Source organism: Salvelinus fontinalis, chromosome 26 (assembly GCF_029448725.1).
Source record: "Salvelinus fontinalis isolate EN_2023a chromosome 26, ASM2944872v1, whole genome shotgun sequence".
Taxonomy (NCBI): Eukaryota; Metazoa; Chordata; class Actinopteri; order Salmoniformes; family Salmonidae; genus Salvelinus; species Salvelinus fontinalis.
This window is the reverse complement of record NC_074690.1, coordinates 11,955,809-11,973,931: the sequence shown is the minus strand read 5'-3', so window position 1 is coordinate 11,973,931 and position 18,123 is coordinate 11,955,809. Positions and strand designations below refer to the sequence as shown.

The 18,123-nt window shown below is 42.5% G+C and overlaps 1 protein-coding gene across 4 annotated transcripts in view; it reads right to left on the bottom strand.

Moving 5' to 3' along the window:
- Positions 1 to 18,123, bottom strand: part of LOC129823648 (ephrin type-B receptor 1-B) — a 482,949-nt gene that overhangs the window by 30,765 nt on the left and 434,061 nt on the right. For 3 of the 4 annotated variants that reach the window (XM_055882517.1, XM_055882516.1, XM_055882520.1), the window contains 2 exons: positions 10,732 to 10,796; positions 680 to 868 (listed from right to left, as the gene is read on the bottom strand). In XM_055882517.1, the coding sequence (XP_055738492.1) occupies positions 680 to 868; positions 10,732 to 10,796 (254 nt within the window). The remainder of the gene's footprint in view (positions 1 to 679; positions 869 to 10,731; positions 10,797 to 18,123) is intronic. The other variant, XM_055882519.1, reaches the window with a different exon arrangement.

Genomic DNA, 18,123 nt, shown 5'->3' with positions numbered 1-18,123 from the left:
TTGAGATCAACAGTGGGGCTATCTTGTTGAACAGCAGCTCAGATTCTGGGGAGGGCATTCATGAATAGAAGCTGCAAGAATAACAACACAACAAATTCAGAGTAAATATCTACTATTTCAATTCCTTGATTACTCATCATCCTCTAGGCATCCTGCAGAGATCCCACACCACTGAATAAACAAAAAACGGAAATCTGTAATTAGCAAACCCTATTCCCCTATCCTTTCCTTCATCCCACTCCTCCATCTCCTCCCCCTATCCTTTCTCGTTTCCTCTCGCCTATCATGCAGTGTGTCTCAGCCAGACCACCGGAGGCTACTCCAGTCCTTGTCTCATTAGCCTGCTGTTATTTTACTCTTTGTATGAATCAACACCAATGAGCATGTCTCCATACAGTCAAGAAGGTCTGGCCCGGCCCATCGAGGGAGGCCATGTCCCCAGAGATAGAGAGGAAGAGAGTTAGGAAGGGAGAGAGAGAGGGAGGGAGTTAGGAAGGGAGAGAGGGAGGATAGAGAGGGAGGGAGGTGGGGGAGAGAGAAAGAAATAGAGATAGGGAGATAGACAAAGAGAAAGAGAGAGAGAGCTTGGTACAGGGACTGGGATGCTATAGGCTAAAGATATTTCTGCCACCCACCAACCTGCCCACGCACAAAGAAACACACATCCATTCACATTTACCTGCGCCGATGACTTCTTCGATCTTGACGGTGGAGACGTCAATCTCCTTGGCGAACTCCCGGACGGCCTCGTTGGGGTCCTCATAAGTGAAGGGGTCGATGTAGATCTTCATCCCCGGAGAGCCTGAGAAGTGGGTCGGGCAGCCCATTGGGGAGGGGCAGTTAGACATGTCGGCTCTCAGGGAGAGCTCTAGAACCAATCAGAGTGGATATGAACAATCAGTGAGAGTGCAGAATTTTTTGTGTTTTTGGTAGTGAAATGGGCTGTGGGTGGACATTGAATTCATATGTCCATGTAGTATGTATGTAACAGCATAGTGCAATGAAAAAGGTAGCTGTGCTGTAATACAACCTCTCAAAAGGGATCTATGCATTAGAATGATGTTTCCATCGGGTGTTAGAAGCGGTTCAGGGAACATAACTAAAATACAGAAAATATTTTTTCAATGAAAGTGATCCATACTACTCCGGAACAGAACCATTATTTTAAAAGCATGGGAACCGGTTAATAACATTATTTTATGTTCAAGGCATTTTTTCTAGTTGAACAAAAAAAAACGCAACAAAGCGCCTATGAAAAGCCCTTCACTCTATCACTTAGAAACGTATTCCAGTGTCCGCCTGCAAACTGAAAATCTTTGCCAGTGTGTGTGTTTAGGACACCTGCCCCTCCCCCCACCGAAGCATAGGCTACTGTACTGACGTTACCATAGGCTACAGTACTGACGTTACCATAGGCTACAGTACTGACGTTATCGTAGGCTACTGTACTGACGTTACCATAGGCTACTGTACTGACGTTACCATAGTCTACTGTACTGACGTTACCATAGGCTACTGTACTGACGTTACCATAGACTACTGTACTGACGTTACCATAGGCTACTGTACTGACGTTACCATAGGCTACTGTACTGACGTTACCATAGGCTACAGTACTGACGTTACCATAGGCTACAGTACTGACGTTACCATAGACTACTGTACTGACGTTACCATAGACTACTGTACTGATGTTACCATAGGCTACTGTACTGACGTTACCATAGACTACTGTACTGACGTTACCATAGACTACTGTACTGATGTTACCATAGGCTACAGTACTGACGTTACCATAGGCTACAGTACTGACGTTACCGTAGGCTACAGTACTGACGTTACCATAGGCTACAGTACTGACGTTACCGTAGGCTACAGTACTGACGTTATCGTAGGCTACAGTACTGACGTTACCATAGGCTACTGTACTGACGTTACCATAGGCTACTGTACTGACGTTACCATAGGCTACTGTACTGACGTTACCATAGGCTACTGATCTGACGTTACCATAGGCTACTGTACTGATGTTACCATAGGCTACAGTACTGACGTTACCATAGGCTACTGTACTGATGTTACCATAGGCTACAGTACTGACGTTACCATAGGCTACTGTACTGATGTTACCATAGGCTACAGTACTGACGTTACCATAGGCTACAGTACTGACGTTACCATAGGCTACAGTACTGACGTTACCATAGGCTACAGTACTGACGTTACCATAGGCTACAGTACTGACGTTACCATAGGCTACTGTACTGACGTTACACACGATTCAGAAGATAGGGAGAGATTTTTAATTAGCTAGAGAAGAATGGATAAACTTTTTCATTGCTAGCTAAGGATACTATAAACCTTGAAATTCACATTGGATTTATTAACTACAAAAAGGTAGTGTTTTCATTCTGGTGCCGCTCTGCACACAAGCTTGTTACCTAGCGAGCTCAAAAGACATTCAATGTTCCTCCATAGAAGTTGCTCCTCCTAGATATAATTCAAATACTTCAGATAATACATGTCATAACAAGATGCCAGAGATTCAAGCCTCCTCAACCCTCTCCTGCTCTCTCCCCACCCGCATTATTCCAGTCGAATCTTGTGCCATAGGCTACATTTGTCTGTCCATCACGCATGTAAACAACTAGCCTGCCTGCTCTGTCTGCTCTGATTGGTGAAGTCATTTAATGAGCTAAATGTAAACAACTGTTGATTTCACAAGTTAAAAAATAAACAGAAAGGAACAATATAAACCGGTTAACATTTTTGGTTTGAACCGGTTCAAAACTTTATTTTGCTGGTCGGAACACTGGACGAAACAAAAAAATAGTGGTTCTGATTGGAATAACTAATTTTGGTTCCAACCCCCGGTTTCCAGGACTCTGTCTTTGGGTGTAGGCAAACAAGCAAGCCTGTGTGAATGGATTTGAATTATAGTAATGTACACAAGTCTATTAGGGCTCCTGTTTTCTCCCAGGAACAAGCACTCCTCCACAGCAGACACTAATAAAATAGTGTTTTGATGAATCCGTTTTATCCAACAGTAAACCTTCGAGAGCCAGGAGAAAGAGAGAGAGAGAGAGAGACAGAATGAGAGAGAGAGACGGAGAAACTCCCTTCCTCTCTGCCCTGTGATCGCAGAGGAACCAATTTCCCCACCATCTCTCCCCATAGATGCTCATAAACTGATAAAACCGCCTCGCTAACCAACGGCTCTAAGCGCCAGCGACAGATAGGTGAGTACAGTTCACTGTCTGGGGGATGTCTGGGAATGGAGAAACACTTGTTTCTGGGGCAGATGAGATGGCTTGTGGGTAGTCAAAATCATATTCAACACATGAATTGACAACATAGAATATACGCCTAAAATCGCAACCTATCCACTATGTCATGCATTACATTTGACTAGAACCGCATAGGGCAGTCACATACTAGTGCTCTGGTCAAAAGTGGTGCACTATATAGGGAATAGGGCGTCATGTGAGAGGCAACTACAGACAGATTCAAACATACATCCTATTACTTCAGAGAGTGAATTCTCTCAATGACATTGATTAGCACTCTCAGACTGGTTTTGCAATATGGCACCAGTGTTGAAATAAACCCATCTTCTCCTCACGAACCTCATTCATCTACAAGACATGCAGCACCTAGGCTGAGCAGAGCCAAGTGGCGGAGGGCTGAGAAGGGGATAGGACGGATAGGATCTCTATTCAAGGAGGGGATCAATGTACCTTGTACCTTACATATAGCTCTTGAATGAAAGCTCTGTCTGGCTAGCACACTAATTACCTTGAAGCCTGTCTCTGTGGATGTAATTGCTGATTAGAGACTCCATGGAGACTGGATTACAGATAATCCATGAGAGGGTTTGGAGTTCTGCATTCTATAATGGCATTATGGACGTGTGTGCATGCGTGTGACTGAAACGCAGCTCAGGAATCTCAGGCCTGGGAAACATAAGCAAATAGGCATGCACGCACACACACACACACACACACACACACACACACACACACACACACACACACACACACACACACACACACACACACACACACACACACACACACACACACACACACACACACACACACACACACAAACTTGCATCCCATTGCCTTTTTCCATATTCCACAGACCCATGCCCACTTTCATGTATAATTTAAATAGCAAACAGTTTATCAGTTGTTTGTGCGGGCCAAAGCACATCCAAACCACCGGGTCTATTTTTACCCAGCTATAAAACAACAAAGTCCATTGGGTGAGGGAAAGAGGGGGTGGAGAGAGAGAGAAAGATCCCCTTTAACCAATAGCTCATGGCACAGATTTGGTCCTGAAGTATACACACCTAAACTAATCTACTGTATAGATCCAAGATGTGCGCATACACACTCATACACGCTACAGGCAAAACATAGAAATGAATATTCTCCTCATTGCGAGTTAAGTTAATTAGCCAGCGTTTGATGTGAGAAAATGATTTATCAGACACACACTGCAACTTATTAAGGCAGAAATCAGAGAGAGAAAAATACAAACATTCTGCAATCTGCAAATCTTAATAAGGGATTAACACGCCGCTGGCCTGGATCGTAAATTAAAATCTAAATCCAGCAAGCAATTAGATTCTTGGTGAAATATATGGAAGTTTGTTGAAGACTCTGTCTTTTCCGGGTTGTTTTTTCAATGACAGACATTTCTGTCAGAAGAGTCTGGGCCGTTGTCACCCAGTAACTATGTGAGATAGTGCACATATAGTCTGTCTATTCATGCACAAACCAGATGCTGGAGCACAAACAACAGCAGCTGAGACAACTCGAGGAAACATGTGTGTGTGAGTGGTGTCTGTGTGTTTGTGTGTGTGTGTGTGTGTGTGTGTGTGTGTGTGTGTGTGTGTGTGTGTGTGTGTGTGTGTGTGTGTGTGTGTGTGTGTGTGTGTGTGTGTGTGTGTGTGTGTGTGTTGTGTGTGTGTGTGTGTGTGTGTGTGTGTGTGTGTGTGTGTGTGCGTGTGGCTGACATATGGACATTTCTGGATACATGTGTATGGCTGTATGTGGGCATTTACTAAATATGTATTATGTGGGAGTGTGTGAATGTCAGTGAACGCGTGTTGATAAATGGTGACAGATGCTTGTGGTGTGTGTGTGTGTGTGTGTCTGCGTGCGTGCGTGCATGTGTACATGTTCCTGCATAGGCCTACATATATGGAGACAAGCAGATGTGTGTAGATCCATTAGTGTGTGTGTGTGTGTGTGTGTGTGTGTGTGTGTGTGTGTGTGTGTGTGTGTGTGTGTGTGTGTGTGTGTGTGTGTGTGTGTGTGTGTGTGTGTGTGTGTGTGTGTGTGTGTGTGTGTGTGTGTGTGTGTGTGTGTGTGTGTCTGTGTTTGTAATGCCCTTGGAAGCGTGTCGGTGTGTGTGATGTTTATGGATGGCAGTTGATGTGCTTGTGACTATTTTCATGTCATCTGACCATAGCACCGGATCCAATCTATGTGCCAATGCCTTCTGGCAAACTCCAGGCAGTGCTATGGTCAGATGACATGAAAATAGAGCTCATTAGCCACCCACACCAGTGGTGGGTTTGGTGTCAAAAAACGGAATCATATGCAGAAAAGTACCTCATACCTACTGTCAAATATGGTGATGAATCTTTGATGTTATGGAGCTATTTTGCTTCCACTGGTCCTGGGGCACTTGATATGTTCAATGGCATCATGAACTTTACCAAGCAGCATGACATTTTAGCCAAAAACCTGGTTACCTCTGCAGGAGGCTGAAACTTGGCCGCAAGGGATCTTCCAGCAAGACAATAAACCCTAACACATCAAAATCCACAAATAAGTGGTTAATTGACCACAAAATCAACATTTTGCAATGGCCATCTCAGTCTCCAAACTCCATTGAAAACCTGTGGTGAGAAATTAGAGAACAACCGTTAATCGGCCGAGCTGATATATCGGGCCGATATTCGCTTTTTCTAGTCTAACGGTTATTGGACCTTCTCTATCGGATTTGCTGATAGTCCCTTTACATAGCAAAAATGCTGCTATGCCAGCCACCACTCACCGCCTGGCCATGAGCACTGCACAATGCTGAGGAATGTATAGCTGGGAAAATCAGCAGCAAGCAAGCTCATTCTCCGACAGAAAGGTGCAGATTGAGAAATGGATGAATTGACACAGTGACTAAAATCAAACTCCTGTTGCAAATATTAATTTAGTTAATTCACTAATAATAAGGCTTGTGTCGACGTGCCAGGATACGCAGGAAATAAGAAAGATAGCTAGCTATGTGATCTGTTAGCAAAGATTACAATAATTAGCTAACCTTTTCATCTGCGATGTTAGCTAGCTAGCTATATTAGCTACTATGCTAGCTAGCCGGCTAGATAAACATGGTGATAAGATATCAGATAGGAGCTAATAGCCAATGTAGCTAGTTAACATTAGCTGTTTATCACTTGAACTTGCACCATTTTTAGCAACAAAAAATCTGACTTCCGTTGTAACGTTAGCTATTTACTGGTGTGCCAATCTGACCAGCTGCAATCGTCTCCTTAAATTGACAGTTGATAGTCGGGTTAGATGATTGTCCTAATAGGGAAAGAAGGAAGTGTTTTAAAATGGCCAAATAAAGTTTAGCAATAGGTTTAACTACCTAAGAATCTTCAAGCATGTTTATGGACCATGTAAACTGTAGATCAGCGTGCGTGTTTGTACGTTCTCACTTTTTAAAATATGGGCAGATTAAACTCTTAGACATAATGTGCATCGTTTTTCATATTTTTCTCGCTCTCCTTGTTAGATTTGAGGGGCAGCAGGTAGCCTAGAGATTAAGAGCATTGGGCCAGTAAACAAAAGGTTGTTGGTTCAAATCCCAGCGCTGGTAAGACTGAAAAATCTACCGATCTGCCCTTGCGTGATCTGCCCAACTGATCCCCGGGCGTGGATGTTGATTAAGGCAGCCCCCCTCACCACTCTAATTCAGAGGGGTTAGGTTAAATGCGGAAGACACATTTCAGCTGAATGCATTCAGTAGTGTAACTGACTAGTCAATTTCCTTTTATTATGCACATTTATGTCTTGGTAGCCAATGTCAACGCCATTGAGTGAGTTTTCATACTAGCAGTAAACTGCAGCAAGTGATATGAGCGATGGAGAGAGATGTGAAAGGAAGTGGAGTTACAGCCTCACTCTATCCAATTGTAGCAGTAGGAGCAAGTTGCAACCTGCCATTTCTTGACAGATAGCTGAACTCGCCAATAGAACTGTTTAGAATTTTGTTCTGCATCCTGACAGCTGAAAAAAATACTTGTTTCATAAGCATCCGTGATCACAAATCTTGACGTTACGTTGGACCCATTTGCATTGAATAGATGTTATTTAATATTTACAAAGTAACAGCAGTGCCTATAGGATATCCTTCCATACAGGCGTGACATGCTGGAGTGATGCTTCTATGCAAATGTTGTTGATCAGTAGGTCACTTTAATAATGCCACTTTAAGAATGTTTACATATCTCGCATTACTCATCTCATATACTGTATACTGTATCCTTCACTATCTATTCCATCTTAGCCGCTCTGTCACTGCTCATCCATATATTTTATACTTATATATTCTCATCCCATTCCTTTACTAGATTGTGTGTATTAGGTTTTGTTGTGGAATTTGTTAGATATTAGGTTTTGTTGTGGAATTTGTTAGATATGACCTGTTAGATACTGCTGCACTGTCGGATCTAGAAGCATAAGCATTTCGTTACACTCGCAATCTGCTAACCATGTGTATGTGACCAATAACATTTGATTTGATTAGGTCCCAAATGGAAGGCAAAACGATTGCCATCTGTACAGTAGCACCATAGTCTCTGAAACAACTCAATACAGGCACACACTCCTATTGAATATGCATTCACCTGTATTGTGTGTAGGCCTATACTATCTTAATTTACTCAGTTAATGAAGAGATTTACAATTTAAATAAAATGTTATGTAGATAGATTGGTAAAAACAGTCATTTATTTATATCATTATATAAATGTAATAATATTGAATATTGACCTAAAATATCGTCCATCAGCCTCCTCGACCCCAAAAAATCGGTCATTCTCTAGTTTGAATTGTAGAGGACAGTCCATAAGCACAGACAAAGGATATCAAGGATCTGGAAAGACTATGTGTTCTCCACTCTCATAAAACATTTTAGAAAAAGGCTCAGTGTTGTTATCCTTGCAAGGGGCGGGAGCATGGAGTATTGAAAACAGAGGTAGGTGCCAATTTTGACACCTACCTTTTTGAGAGTTTGTTTTATTACTTGTTAAACAAAATCTCTTTCTCTGACCAATTTTGTTGGTATAAAATATAATTTTCACATTTTTGAAGCATACAATATAGCTCGGTATTTTAATAATTTATTTTATAGTATTTTTTGTCATCTTTATCAAGCGTGCCAATAATTTCAGTAAAATCCCTGAACTACCCCTTTATAGTTTTAGGTGTTGCATGTTCATTTCCCATTCAGTACACCACTCATCACAGTTTGTGACTCCATTACCAACAGCCAGGGTGAGAAAAAAACACTCCTTCAGCATTTCAACCAAGAAGAATCGAGTTTTTTCTTCCAAAGTGGGTCGTTTTCTACCAATGAGTAGTAATTAGAAAACTGTCTGTCAAATCCTGAAGAGAAAAGATCGGACATAATCTATTCCTGAGCATTATTATTAGTTAGCGGGTGAGAGTGGAGGGGAAAAACACAAGCTGAATAGGAACACTTATCACTGTTTTTCCCTCGCCTTCAAATTGCTTGATGATAAGCGTGGTTAGCGCTGTTGCCGTCTCTCTAACATCTTCTTATTTTATTTCTCCACTTATGTTAATGGATTTAAATCTCCATAAGATAGCCTCTGATACAACCAACTGCGAATGCCAATTCTTCTGAGGGTTTGACCGGGGGAGAAATGGCACACCGTATGTACAAGGCAAGCAGGTACAAGCTCCGCAAATCCATTAGAGATGCAAAAGACAATACAGACTCAAACTTGAATTGATGTTCGACAACTCAGACTCAGGACTTACGGTATGTGGCAAGGACTACCAAAGAACACAAAGGAAAATCCACCTGTGTGGTGCCCACCAAAGCCTCCCTCCCAAACCAGCTTAAAACATTATATGCTTGTTTTGAGGCAGATAATATCGAGCAGTCCAGGAAGACTCTCGCTGCTCCGGGCGACCAGGTGCTTTCGCTCTCCAAAGCTGATGTGAGGAAAACTCTAAAAAGCAGCCAGCCCAGATGGCATCCCTGGCCGCATCCTCAGAGTGTGTGCTGACCAGCTGGCAGGCATTTTCTCTGACATCTTCAACCGGTCCCTGTCCCTGTACCAGGCTGTAGTCCCCGCTTCAAAGAGACAACCATCGGCCCAGTGCCCAAGAAAAATGACTATCGCCCGTCGCACTCACCCCGGTCATCATGAAATGCTAGGAGAGGCTGGTCATGGCCCACATCAGGGCCAGCATGCCAGGCACTCTGGATCACTCTAATTTGCCTACCGTTCCAACAGATCTACGGAAGATGACATTTCCAGGCCTATTCACACAGCTCTGACACATCTGGACAAGAGGAACACACATGTGAGAATGCTGTTCATTGACTACAGTTTAGCATTCAACACTATTTTTTCTTCCAAGCTTGTCACCAAGCTCAGAGCCCTGGGTCTGGACACCACCCTCTGCAACTGGAATCCTGGAGTTCTTGATGGGCAGATCACAGGCTGTGAGGATTGTCTCTTAACACAGGGTCCCCCCAGGGGTGTGTCTTCAGCCCTCTGCTGTACTCCCTGTTCTCCCACGACTGCATGGCTTTGCATGACATCAACTCGCCGACGACACCAATGTTTTAGGCCTGATAACCAACAGCGCCGAGTCAGCCAATAGGGAGGAGGTAAGTGAACTGGTATTGTGGTGCCAGGACAACAGCCTCTCCCTCAATTTCAGCAAAACAAAGGAGTTTGCTTGCCTTGCTTGAGGCAACTTTACAGTGTCAGTGTCAGTGTCAGCCAAAGAGTGATAGGACCCTGGCTCAATCATGGTTAGCTTACACAGCCCTGAGAGATGCATGTCAGTCAATGTTACTTAGAGCATGAAAGGGATGACTTTTGCCCTCTACGTCGGATCAGGAAGGGGTGTATTTTCCCTCAATGCTAGAACAGGTTGTTTTAGTACTCAGCATGATAGAACTGTGTGTCGTTCAATCACGGTTACAACTCTGAGAGGTGAGTGTCAAGCAATGTCATTTAGAAAGTGTAAAGGGATGTTTTAGCCCTCAATGTTCAATCAGAAGGGGTGTTTTTTTCCCTCTATAGTAAAACGCGAAGGACATGGAAGCGTTGTTTTTGCCCTTAATGTGGCCCGTGTGTGATCGAACCAAGTGTCAATTAAGGGTGTCAATCAAGGTCATTTAGAACGTTGCGGGACTGTTTTGCCCTAAATGATAGAACATGATGAACAATTAATGTGTTTCGTCCTATTTAACTAGGCAAGTCAGTTAAGAACAAATTCTTATTTACAATGGCGGCCTACCCCGGCCAAACCCTAACACGGACGACGCTGGGCCAGTTGTACGCCGCCCTATGGGACTCCCAGTAGGGCGGCGGTACACGGCCGGTTGTGATACAGCCTAGAATCTAACCAGGGTCTGTAGTATATGGTGCTGTGGTAGTGAACTTACCTCTTCCTGTGCTGTAATGCTGTAACTTGTCGCTGTACACCGCTTCCTTGGTGTACGCCCGTTTCCTGAACACAAATCAGAGATAGAGAAAGAAAAGTTTTATTTTGTGAAAAAAACTTTAGGATGAAAGAGGAGTAAGGAGGAATCATTAAATCTGTCTCGGAGTCTCACTAACCGAGGCCTGAAAGCGACCGGTATAAAACTGAATCAGTGGCTTAGGGTTAGAGTTAGCTGCAGCGACAAATGAAGTGTAATGAGAATGAGCTGGTTTTTAATTAGAGATGTGATAACATCTCTGTAGCTTTTCATCTGTCTTCCTAAACCTCTCCTCTGCTCCTACAGTCATCAAACACCCTGTCGTGTCTGATAGGGCGCTGTGCTACTAACTGGTAGCATACGGCACTGCTGCAAATTCTAAATTCAACTTAAATGTTTCTGAAGAGAGAGGGGTTGGGGGAAAGTAGCGTGGTGCTGTAACACACTTTTGAGAATGAAATTGGTTTGAGTCAGTTAACGCAGGTCAACTCAGCGTGAACTCAACTGTGAGTCTTTCTGGGTATGTCTCTAAGAGATTTGCACACCTGGATTGTACAATATTTGCAAATTACACTTTTTTTTTTTAATTACTCAAGCTCTGTCAAATTGGTTGTTGAGCATTGCTAGACAGCCATTTTCAAGTCTTGCCAAAGATTCAAGCCGATTTAACCCAAAACTGTAACTAGGCAACGCAGGAACAATCAATGTCATCTTGGTAACCAACTCCAGTGTATATTTGGCCTTGTGTTTTAGGTTATTGTCCTGCTGAAAGGGGGATTTGTCTCCGAGTGTCTGTTGGAAACAAGACTGAACCAGGTTTTCCTCTAGGATTATGCCTGTGCATAACTTTCTTTTTATCCAAAAAATCTCCCTTGTCCTTGCCAATGACAAGCATACCCATAACATGATGCAGCCACCACCATGCTTTACATTTTTTTATTTAACCTTTATTTAACTAGGCAAGTCAGTTAAAAATTATGGCCTACACCGGCCAAACCTGGACGACGCTGGGCCAATTGTGCACTGCCCTATGGGACTCCCAATCACGGCCGGTTGTGATACAGCCTGGATTCGAACCAGAGTGTCTGTAGTGACGCCTCTAGCACTGAAATGCTCCGAAATGAGGAGTGGTACTCCTCATTACTCATGTGTTGTGTTGGATTTTCCGCATACCTAGTGCTTTGTATTCAGGACATAAGATACATATTTTGCAGTTTTCCTTTAGTGCCTTATTGCAAACTGTATGCATTAGGTAGGCCGTCATTGTTGCAAACTGTATGCATTAGGTAGGCCGTCATTGTTGCAAACTGTATGCATTAGGTAGGCCGTCATTGTTGCAAACTGTATGCATTAGTTAAGCCGTCATTGTTGCAAACTGTATGCATTAGGTAGGCCGTCATTGTTGCAAACTGTATGCATTAGGTAAGCCGTCATTGTTGCAAACTGTATGCATTAGGTAGGCCGTCATTGTTGCAAACTGTATGTATTAGGTAGGCCGTCATTGTTGCAAACTGTAATGCAATAGGTAGGCCGTCATTGTTGCAAACTGGATGCATTAGGTAGGCCGTCATTGTTGCAAACTGTAATGCATTAGGTAGGCCGTCATTGTTGCAAACTGTAATGCATTAGGTAGGCCGTCATTGTTGCAAACTGGATGTATTAGGTAGGCCGTCATTGTTGCAAACTGGATGTATTAGGTAGGCCGTCATTGTTGCAAACTGTAATGCATTAGGTAGGCCGTCATTGTTGCAAACTGGATGTATTAGGTAGGCCGTCATTGTTGCAAACTGTAATGCATTAGGTAGGCCGTCATTGTTGCAAACTTCAATGCATTAGGTAGGCCGTCATTGTTGCAAACTGTAATGCATTAGGTAGGCCGTCATTGTTGCAAACTGTAATGCATTAGGTAGGCCGTCATTGTTGCAAACTGGATGTATTAGGTAGGCCATCATTGTTGCAAACTGGATGTATTAGGTAGGCCGTCATTGTTGCAAACTGTAATGCATTAGGTAGGCCGTCATTGTTGCAAACTGTAATGCATTAGGTAGGCCGTCATTGTTGCAAACTGTAATGCATTAGGTAGGCCGTCATTGTTGCAAACTTCAATGCATTAGGTAGGCCGTCATTGTTGCAAACTGTAATGCATTAGGTAGGCCGTCATTGTTGCAAACTGGATGTATTAGGTAGGCCATCATTGTTGCAAACTGGATGTATTAGGTAGGCCGTCATTGTTGCAAACTGGATGTATTAGGTAGGCCGTCATTGTTGCAAACTGTAATGCATTAGGTAGGCCGTCATTGTTGCAAACTGGATGTATTAGGTAGGCCGTCATTGTTGCAAACTGGATGTATTAGGTAGGCCGTCATTGTTGCAAACTGGATGTATTAGGTAGGCCGTCATTGTTGCAAACTGGATGTATTAGGTAGGCCGTCATTGTTGCAAACTGTATGCATTAGGTAGGCCGTCATTGTTGCAAACTGGATGTATTAGGTAGGCCGTCATTGTTGCAAACTGGATGTATTAGGTAGGCCGTCATTGTTGCAAACTGTATGCATTAGGTAGGCCGTCATTGTTGCAAACTGTAATGCATTAGGTAGGCCGTCATTGTTGCAAACTGTAATGCATTAGGTAGGCCGTCATTGTTGCAAACTTCAATGCATTAGGTAGGCCGTCATTGTTGCAAACTGTAATGCATTAGGTAGGCCGTCATTGTTGCAAACTGGATGTATTAGGTAGGCCGTCATTGTTGCAAACTGGATGTATTAGGTAGGCCGTCATTGTTGCAAACTGGATGTATTAGGTAGGCCATCATTGTTGCAAACTGGATGTATTAGGTAGGCCATCATTGTTGCAAACTGGATGTATTAGGTAGGCCATCATTGTTGCAAACTGGATGTATTAGGTAGGCCATCATTGTTGCAAACTGGATGTATTAGGTAGGCCGTCATTGTTGCAAACTGGATGTATTAGGTAGGCCGCCATTGTTGAAAACTGGATGTATTAGGTAGGCCGTCATTGTTGCAAACTGGATGTATTAGGTAGGCCATCATTGTTGCAAACTGGATGTATTAGGTAGGCCGTCATTGTTGCAAACTGTAATGCATTAGGTAGGCCGTCATTGTTGCAAACTTCAATGCATTAGGTAGGCCGTCATTGTTGCAAACTGGATGTATTAGGTAGGCCATCATTGTTGCAAACTGGATGTATTAGGTAGGCCGTCATTGTTGCAAACTGTAATGCATTAGGTAGGCCGTCATTGTTGCAAACTGGATGTATTAGGTAGGCCGTCATTGTTGCAAACTGGATGTATTAGGTAGGCCGTCATTGTTGCAAACTGGATGTATTAGGTAGGCCGTCATTGTTGCAAACTGGATGTATTAGGTAGGCCGTCATTGTTGCAAACTGGATGTATTAGGTAGGCCATCATTGTTGCAAACTGGATGTATTAGGTAGGCCGTCATTGTTGCAAACTGGATGTATTAGGTAGGCCGTCATTGTTGCAAACTTCAATGCATTAGGTAGGCCGTCATTGTTGCAAACTGGATGTATTAGGTAGGCCGTCATTGTTGCAAACTGGATGTATTAGGTAGGCCATCATTGTTGCAAACTGTAATGCATTAGGTAGGCCGTCATTGTTGCAAACTGGATGTATTAGGTAGGCCATCATTGTTGCAAACTGTAATGTATTAGGTAGGCCGTCATTGTTGCAAACTGTAATGCATTAGGTAGGCCGTCATTGTTGCAAACTGGATGCATGTTTTTGGTAGGCCGTCATTGTAGGAATGCCGTCATTGTAAATACGAATTTGTTCGCTAACAAGCGTTTACCTATACTTGAGATGCTTTTTCTAAACTCTTAACACAGCAACACACCTACATCACACAATTAGACAAATAGTACATTTTCTGCTCAAAACCACATTTTGTTCATTAAATACCAACCCTACATTTCAAAATGCAAAAACACTTTCTCTACATAAACTAAACATTCAGTCAAAACACTAGCACATGTTTTCTATCCAAGAGGAACATATAGTCAATCATAGCACAATGACTTTCAAAATTCTAACAGTTGATGGCATTACAAAAACTGCATTACTTGTCATGTTTCAGATCTACCTGCATCAATAGACAATATGAAATACATTGTTTATTATCATTCAGTTTCCTTTTACTCTAAACCACTCTACATTTTTTGGTTGAGTGTCGAATGTGTGCATTTTTGGCAACATACTATCTAAAAGTGAATGAGTCATCTTTAATTTATAGAATGTACAGTAGGAAAAAATAATAAGTGACAGAATTGCTGCAGTAAAAGCTTTATTAGCAACATGAAATTGCTGCCAGTGATCAACAAAAAAATCCAACACACATGACCTTTGGTTCCAAATGTGTAAAAATAAAACACAATTACAGTAAAAAAGGCACAGAAGGGATTAAACACAAAAATACACAGTCCTGTTCTAATCTATACGATCTTCAGCATTTGGCCACATGTTCTCGTCCACATCACATCTTATGTCATCTCTCGCTATGCACCTTGCATAGAAACGTTTGGCATGCCTTATCCACCCCTGGCAGTCTTCAGCTGAGATGTCTCTGCAGCCGGCATCCATTGCATCCAGGAGGGACATTTGGTCATGTGGCCGATGATCATACACTTTCCATCTCCAGGCAGAAAACAATTCCTCAATGGGGTTGAGGAAAGATGAGTAGGGGGGAGGAAAAGGGAAACCATTCTTGGATGGGCTGCAAACCAGTTTGTGATTGCATGTGAATGGTGGAATGCTACATTGTCCCATGGAATCACAAATGTCCTCATGTTTCCTCCCAGCGATTCTCTTTCTGCTTCTGGCACCAGTTGTTGGTGGAGGTCATCTAAACACAGCAGAAGGAGCTCAGTGTTGTAGGGACCAATCTGGCATTTCTGCAGGACCAAACCAGCACTCCAGACTGCAGCACACATTGTGATATTTGCTCCTCTCTGACCCGGCACATCAACTGTGGCCCTTTTTCCGATGACGTTTCTTCCCCTTCCAACGTGTTTTGCTAGGTTAAACCCTGCCTCGTCTACATAAATTATTTAATGTGGGGTCTGATTAGCCTCCAACTCCATAACTCTCTGAAAGAAATCTAACACAGTATGCGTAAATGCTTTTTAGTATGTCCTACTGTATGTACTGTAACCTATGTTTACATGTAGAGTAGCATAGTGTAAAACTCACTATAGAACAAGTAATATTGAATAGACGTCATACCAGGACATATTGGTGCCGGAGTTCCTTGACCCGCTCACTGTTCCTTTCAAAAGGAGCTGTGTGCAACTGTTTCATTCCAACTCTGTGTTTGGTCAGAGTCAGAGCCAATGGTAGTCAGGCTGATGCTTTCCACATGGTGAAATACCAGGTTGTCCTCTACAATTCTGCTCTGAATTTCTCTCAGTTCTATTGCATTGTCAGCAATGACCAATCCTACAATGGCTGTTGGTCTTCACTGAGGAGCTTTCCTCTTCCCCCAGAGGGAGGAAGACGTTGCATCCTGTAGAGCAGGGGTGTCAAAGTCAAATGGACGGAGGGCCAAATAACAAATTTAGCTACAAGCCGAGGGCCGGACTGTTCGAATGTTCATTGAAAAATTTTTAAATGACGCATATAGTCTAGTGAACCTAATTGAACCTACTGAAAACCTAACAAATATATTCCAATATGATCAGATAAATAAAGCAATATTTTCTTATGGCTCTGTCAGTAATCTTTAATTTTCAACAGACACAAAAGACAAATTTCCTTTATATAAAAATCCCCATAACATGAACATTAAATGAAAGAAACCGGTATTCAAGGCACCATCAGTAGCCTATATTTTCTATTTTAGCAAAAGTGGGCTAAATTTACTTCAAAGAAAAAAACAATAATTGGCTGATGCTTTCCACATGGTGAAATACCAGGTTGTCCTCTACAATTCTGCTCTGAATTTCTCTCAGTTCTATTGCATTGTCAGCAATGACCAATCCTACAATGGCTGTTGGTCTTCACTGAGGAGCTTTCCTCTTCCCCCAGAGGGAGGAAGACGTTGCATCCTGTAGAGCAGGGGTGTCAAAGTCAAATGGACGGAGGGCCAAATAACAAATTTAGCTACAAGCCGAGGGCCGGACTGTTCGAATGTTCATTGAAAAATTTTTAAATGACGCATATAGTCTAGTGAACCTAATTGAACCTACTGAAAACCTAACAAATATATTCCAATATGATCAGATAAATAAAGCAATATTTTCTTATGGCTCTGTCAGTAATCTTTAATTTTCAACAGACACAAAAGACAAATTTCCTTTATATAAAAATCCCCATAACATGAACATTAAATGAAAGAAACCGGTATTCAAGGCACCATCAGTAGCCTATATTTTCTATTTTAGCAAAAGTGGGCTAAATTTACTTCAAAGAAAAAAACAATAATAGCAATTTTCTATCATCCACTCAACTGAAATATTTTTAAAATATAATTGGATTGAAATACAATAAAATAAAGTGCAAAAATCTATTAATCAAAAACAACACTTTGTTTAAGGAGAAGTAACATGCAGTGAAAACAAATATTAAACTTTAACTTTTAAACTTGAACTGAGTAAAAACTCTAAATATGTGATTGCACAGTAATGTTCACTTGTTTGAGGTTGAGGGTGATACTTGGTGGTGTCCCATCTTTTCCACAAGTTCATCAATGTTCGGGGTAAGGCTCTGAGCTGAGGAAATCCTCAGAATTGAGTGGAGGTGTTCAGCAGTAAGTCGACTTCTGTGTGATGTTTTGTTCAGGTTCATCAAAGAAAACAGTTGTTCACACAGGTATGTGCTGCCAAACATAGACAACGTTTGAGCAGCCTGGATGCGCAGCTGGGGCATTGTGTCGGGGAGGAAACGGGCGAACTCCGCAGCACCCACTGCCGCATATTTTGCCCTCAGTGCATCATTGCATTGGAGGTCAATCAACTCCATTTGGAGGTTTGGTGGTGAGCTTTCCACGTCAACAGCAAATGGGTTACCGAGCAGTTCCAACCTGCTTTTTTGTGCTTCAAAGTCAGCAAATCGGCGTCGAAAGTCAGCGGCAAGCATACCTATTTTATCAGCCAACTGTGCGCTCGGGAACGCACTGGTAGAGAGCTTCTCTTTCATGGTCTGGCAGCTGGGAAAGTGGCTCAAATTTTCTTTCCGCATCTGCGTCTCCCACAGAGTCAGTTTGGTTTTAAATGCCTTCACTGTACTGTACATATCAGAGATGACATGATCCCGACCCTGCAGCTGCAAGTTCATTGCATTCAGATGACTCGTAATGTCACACAGAAAAGCCATTTCACACAGAA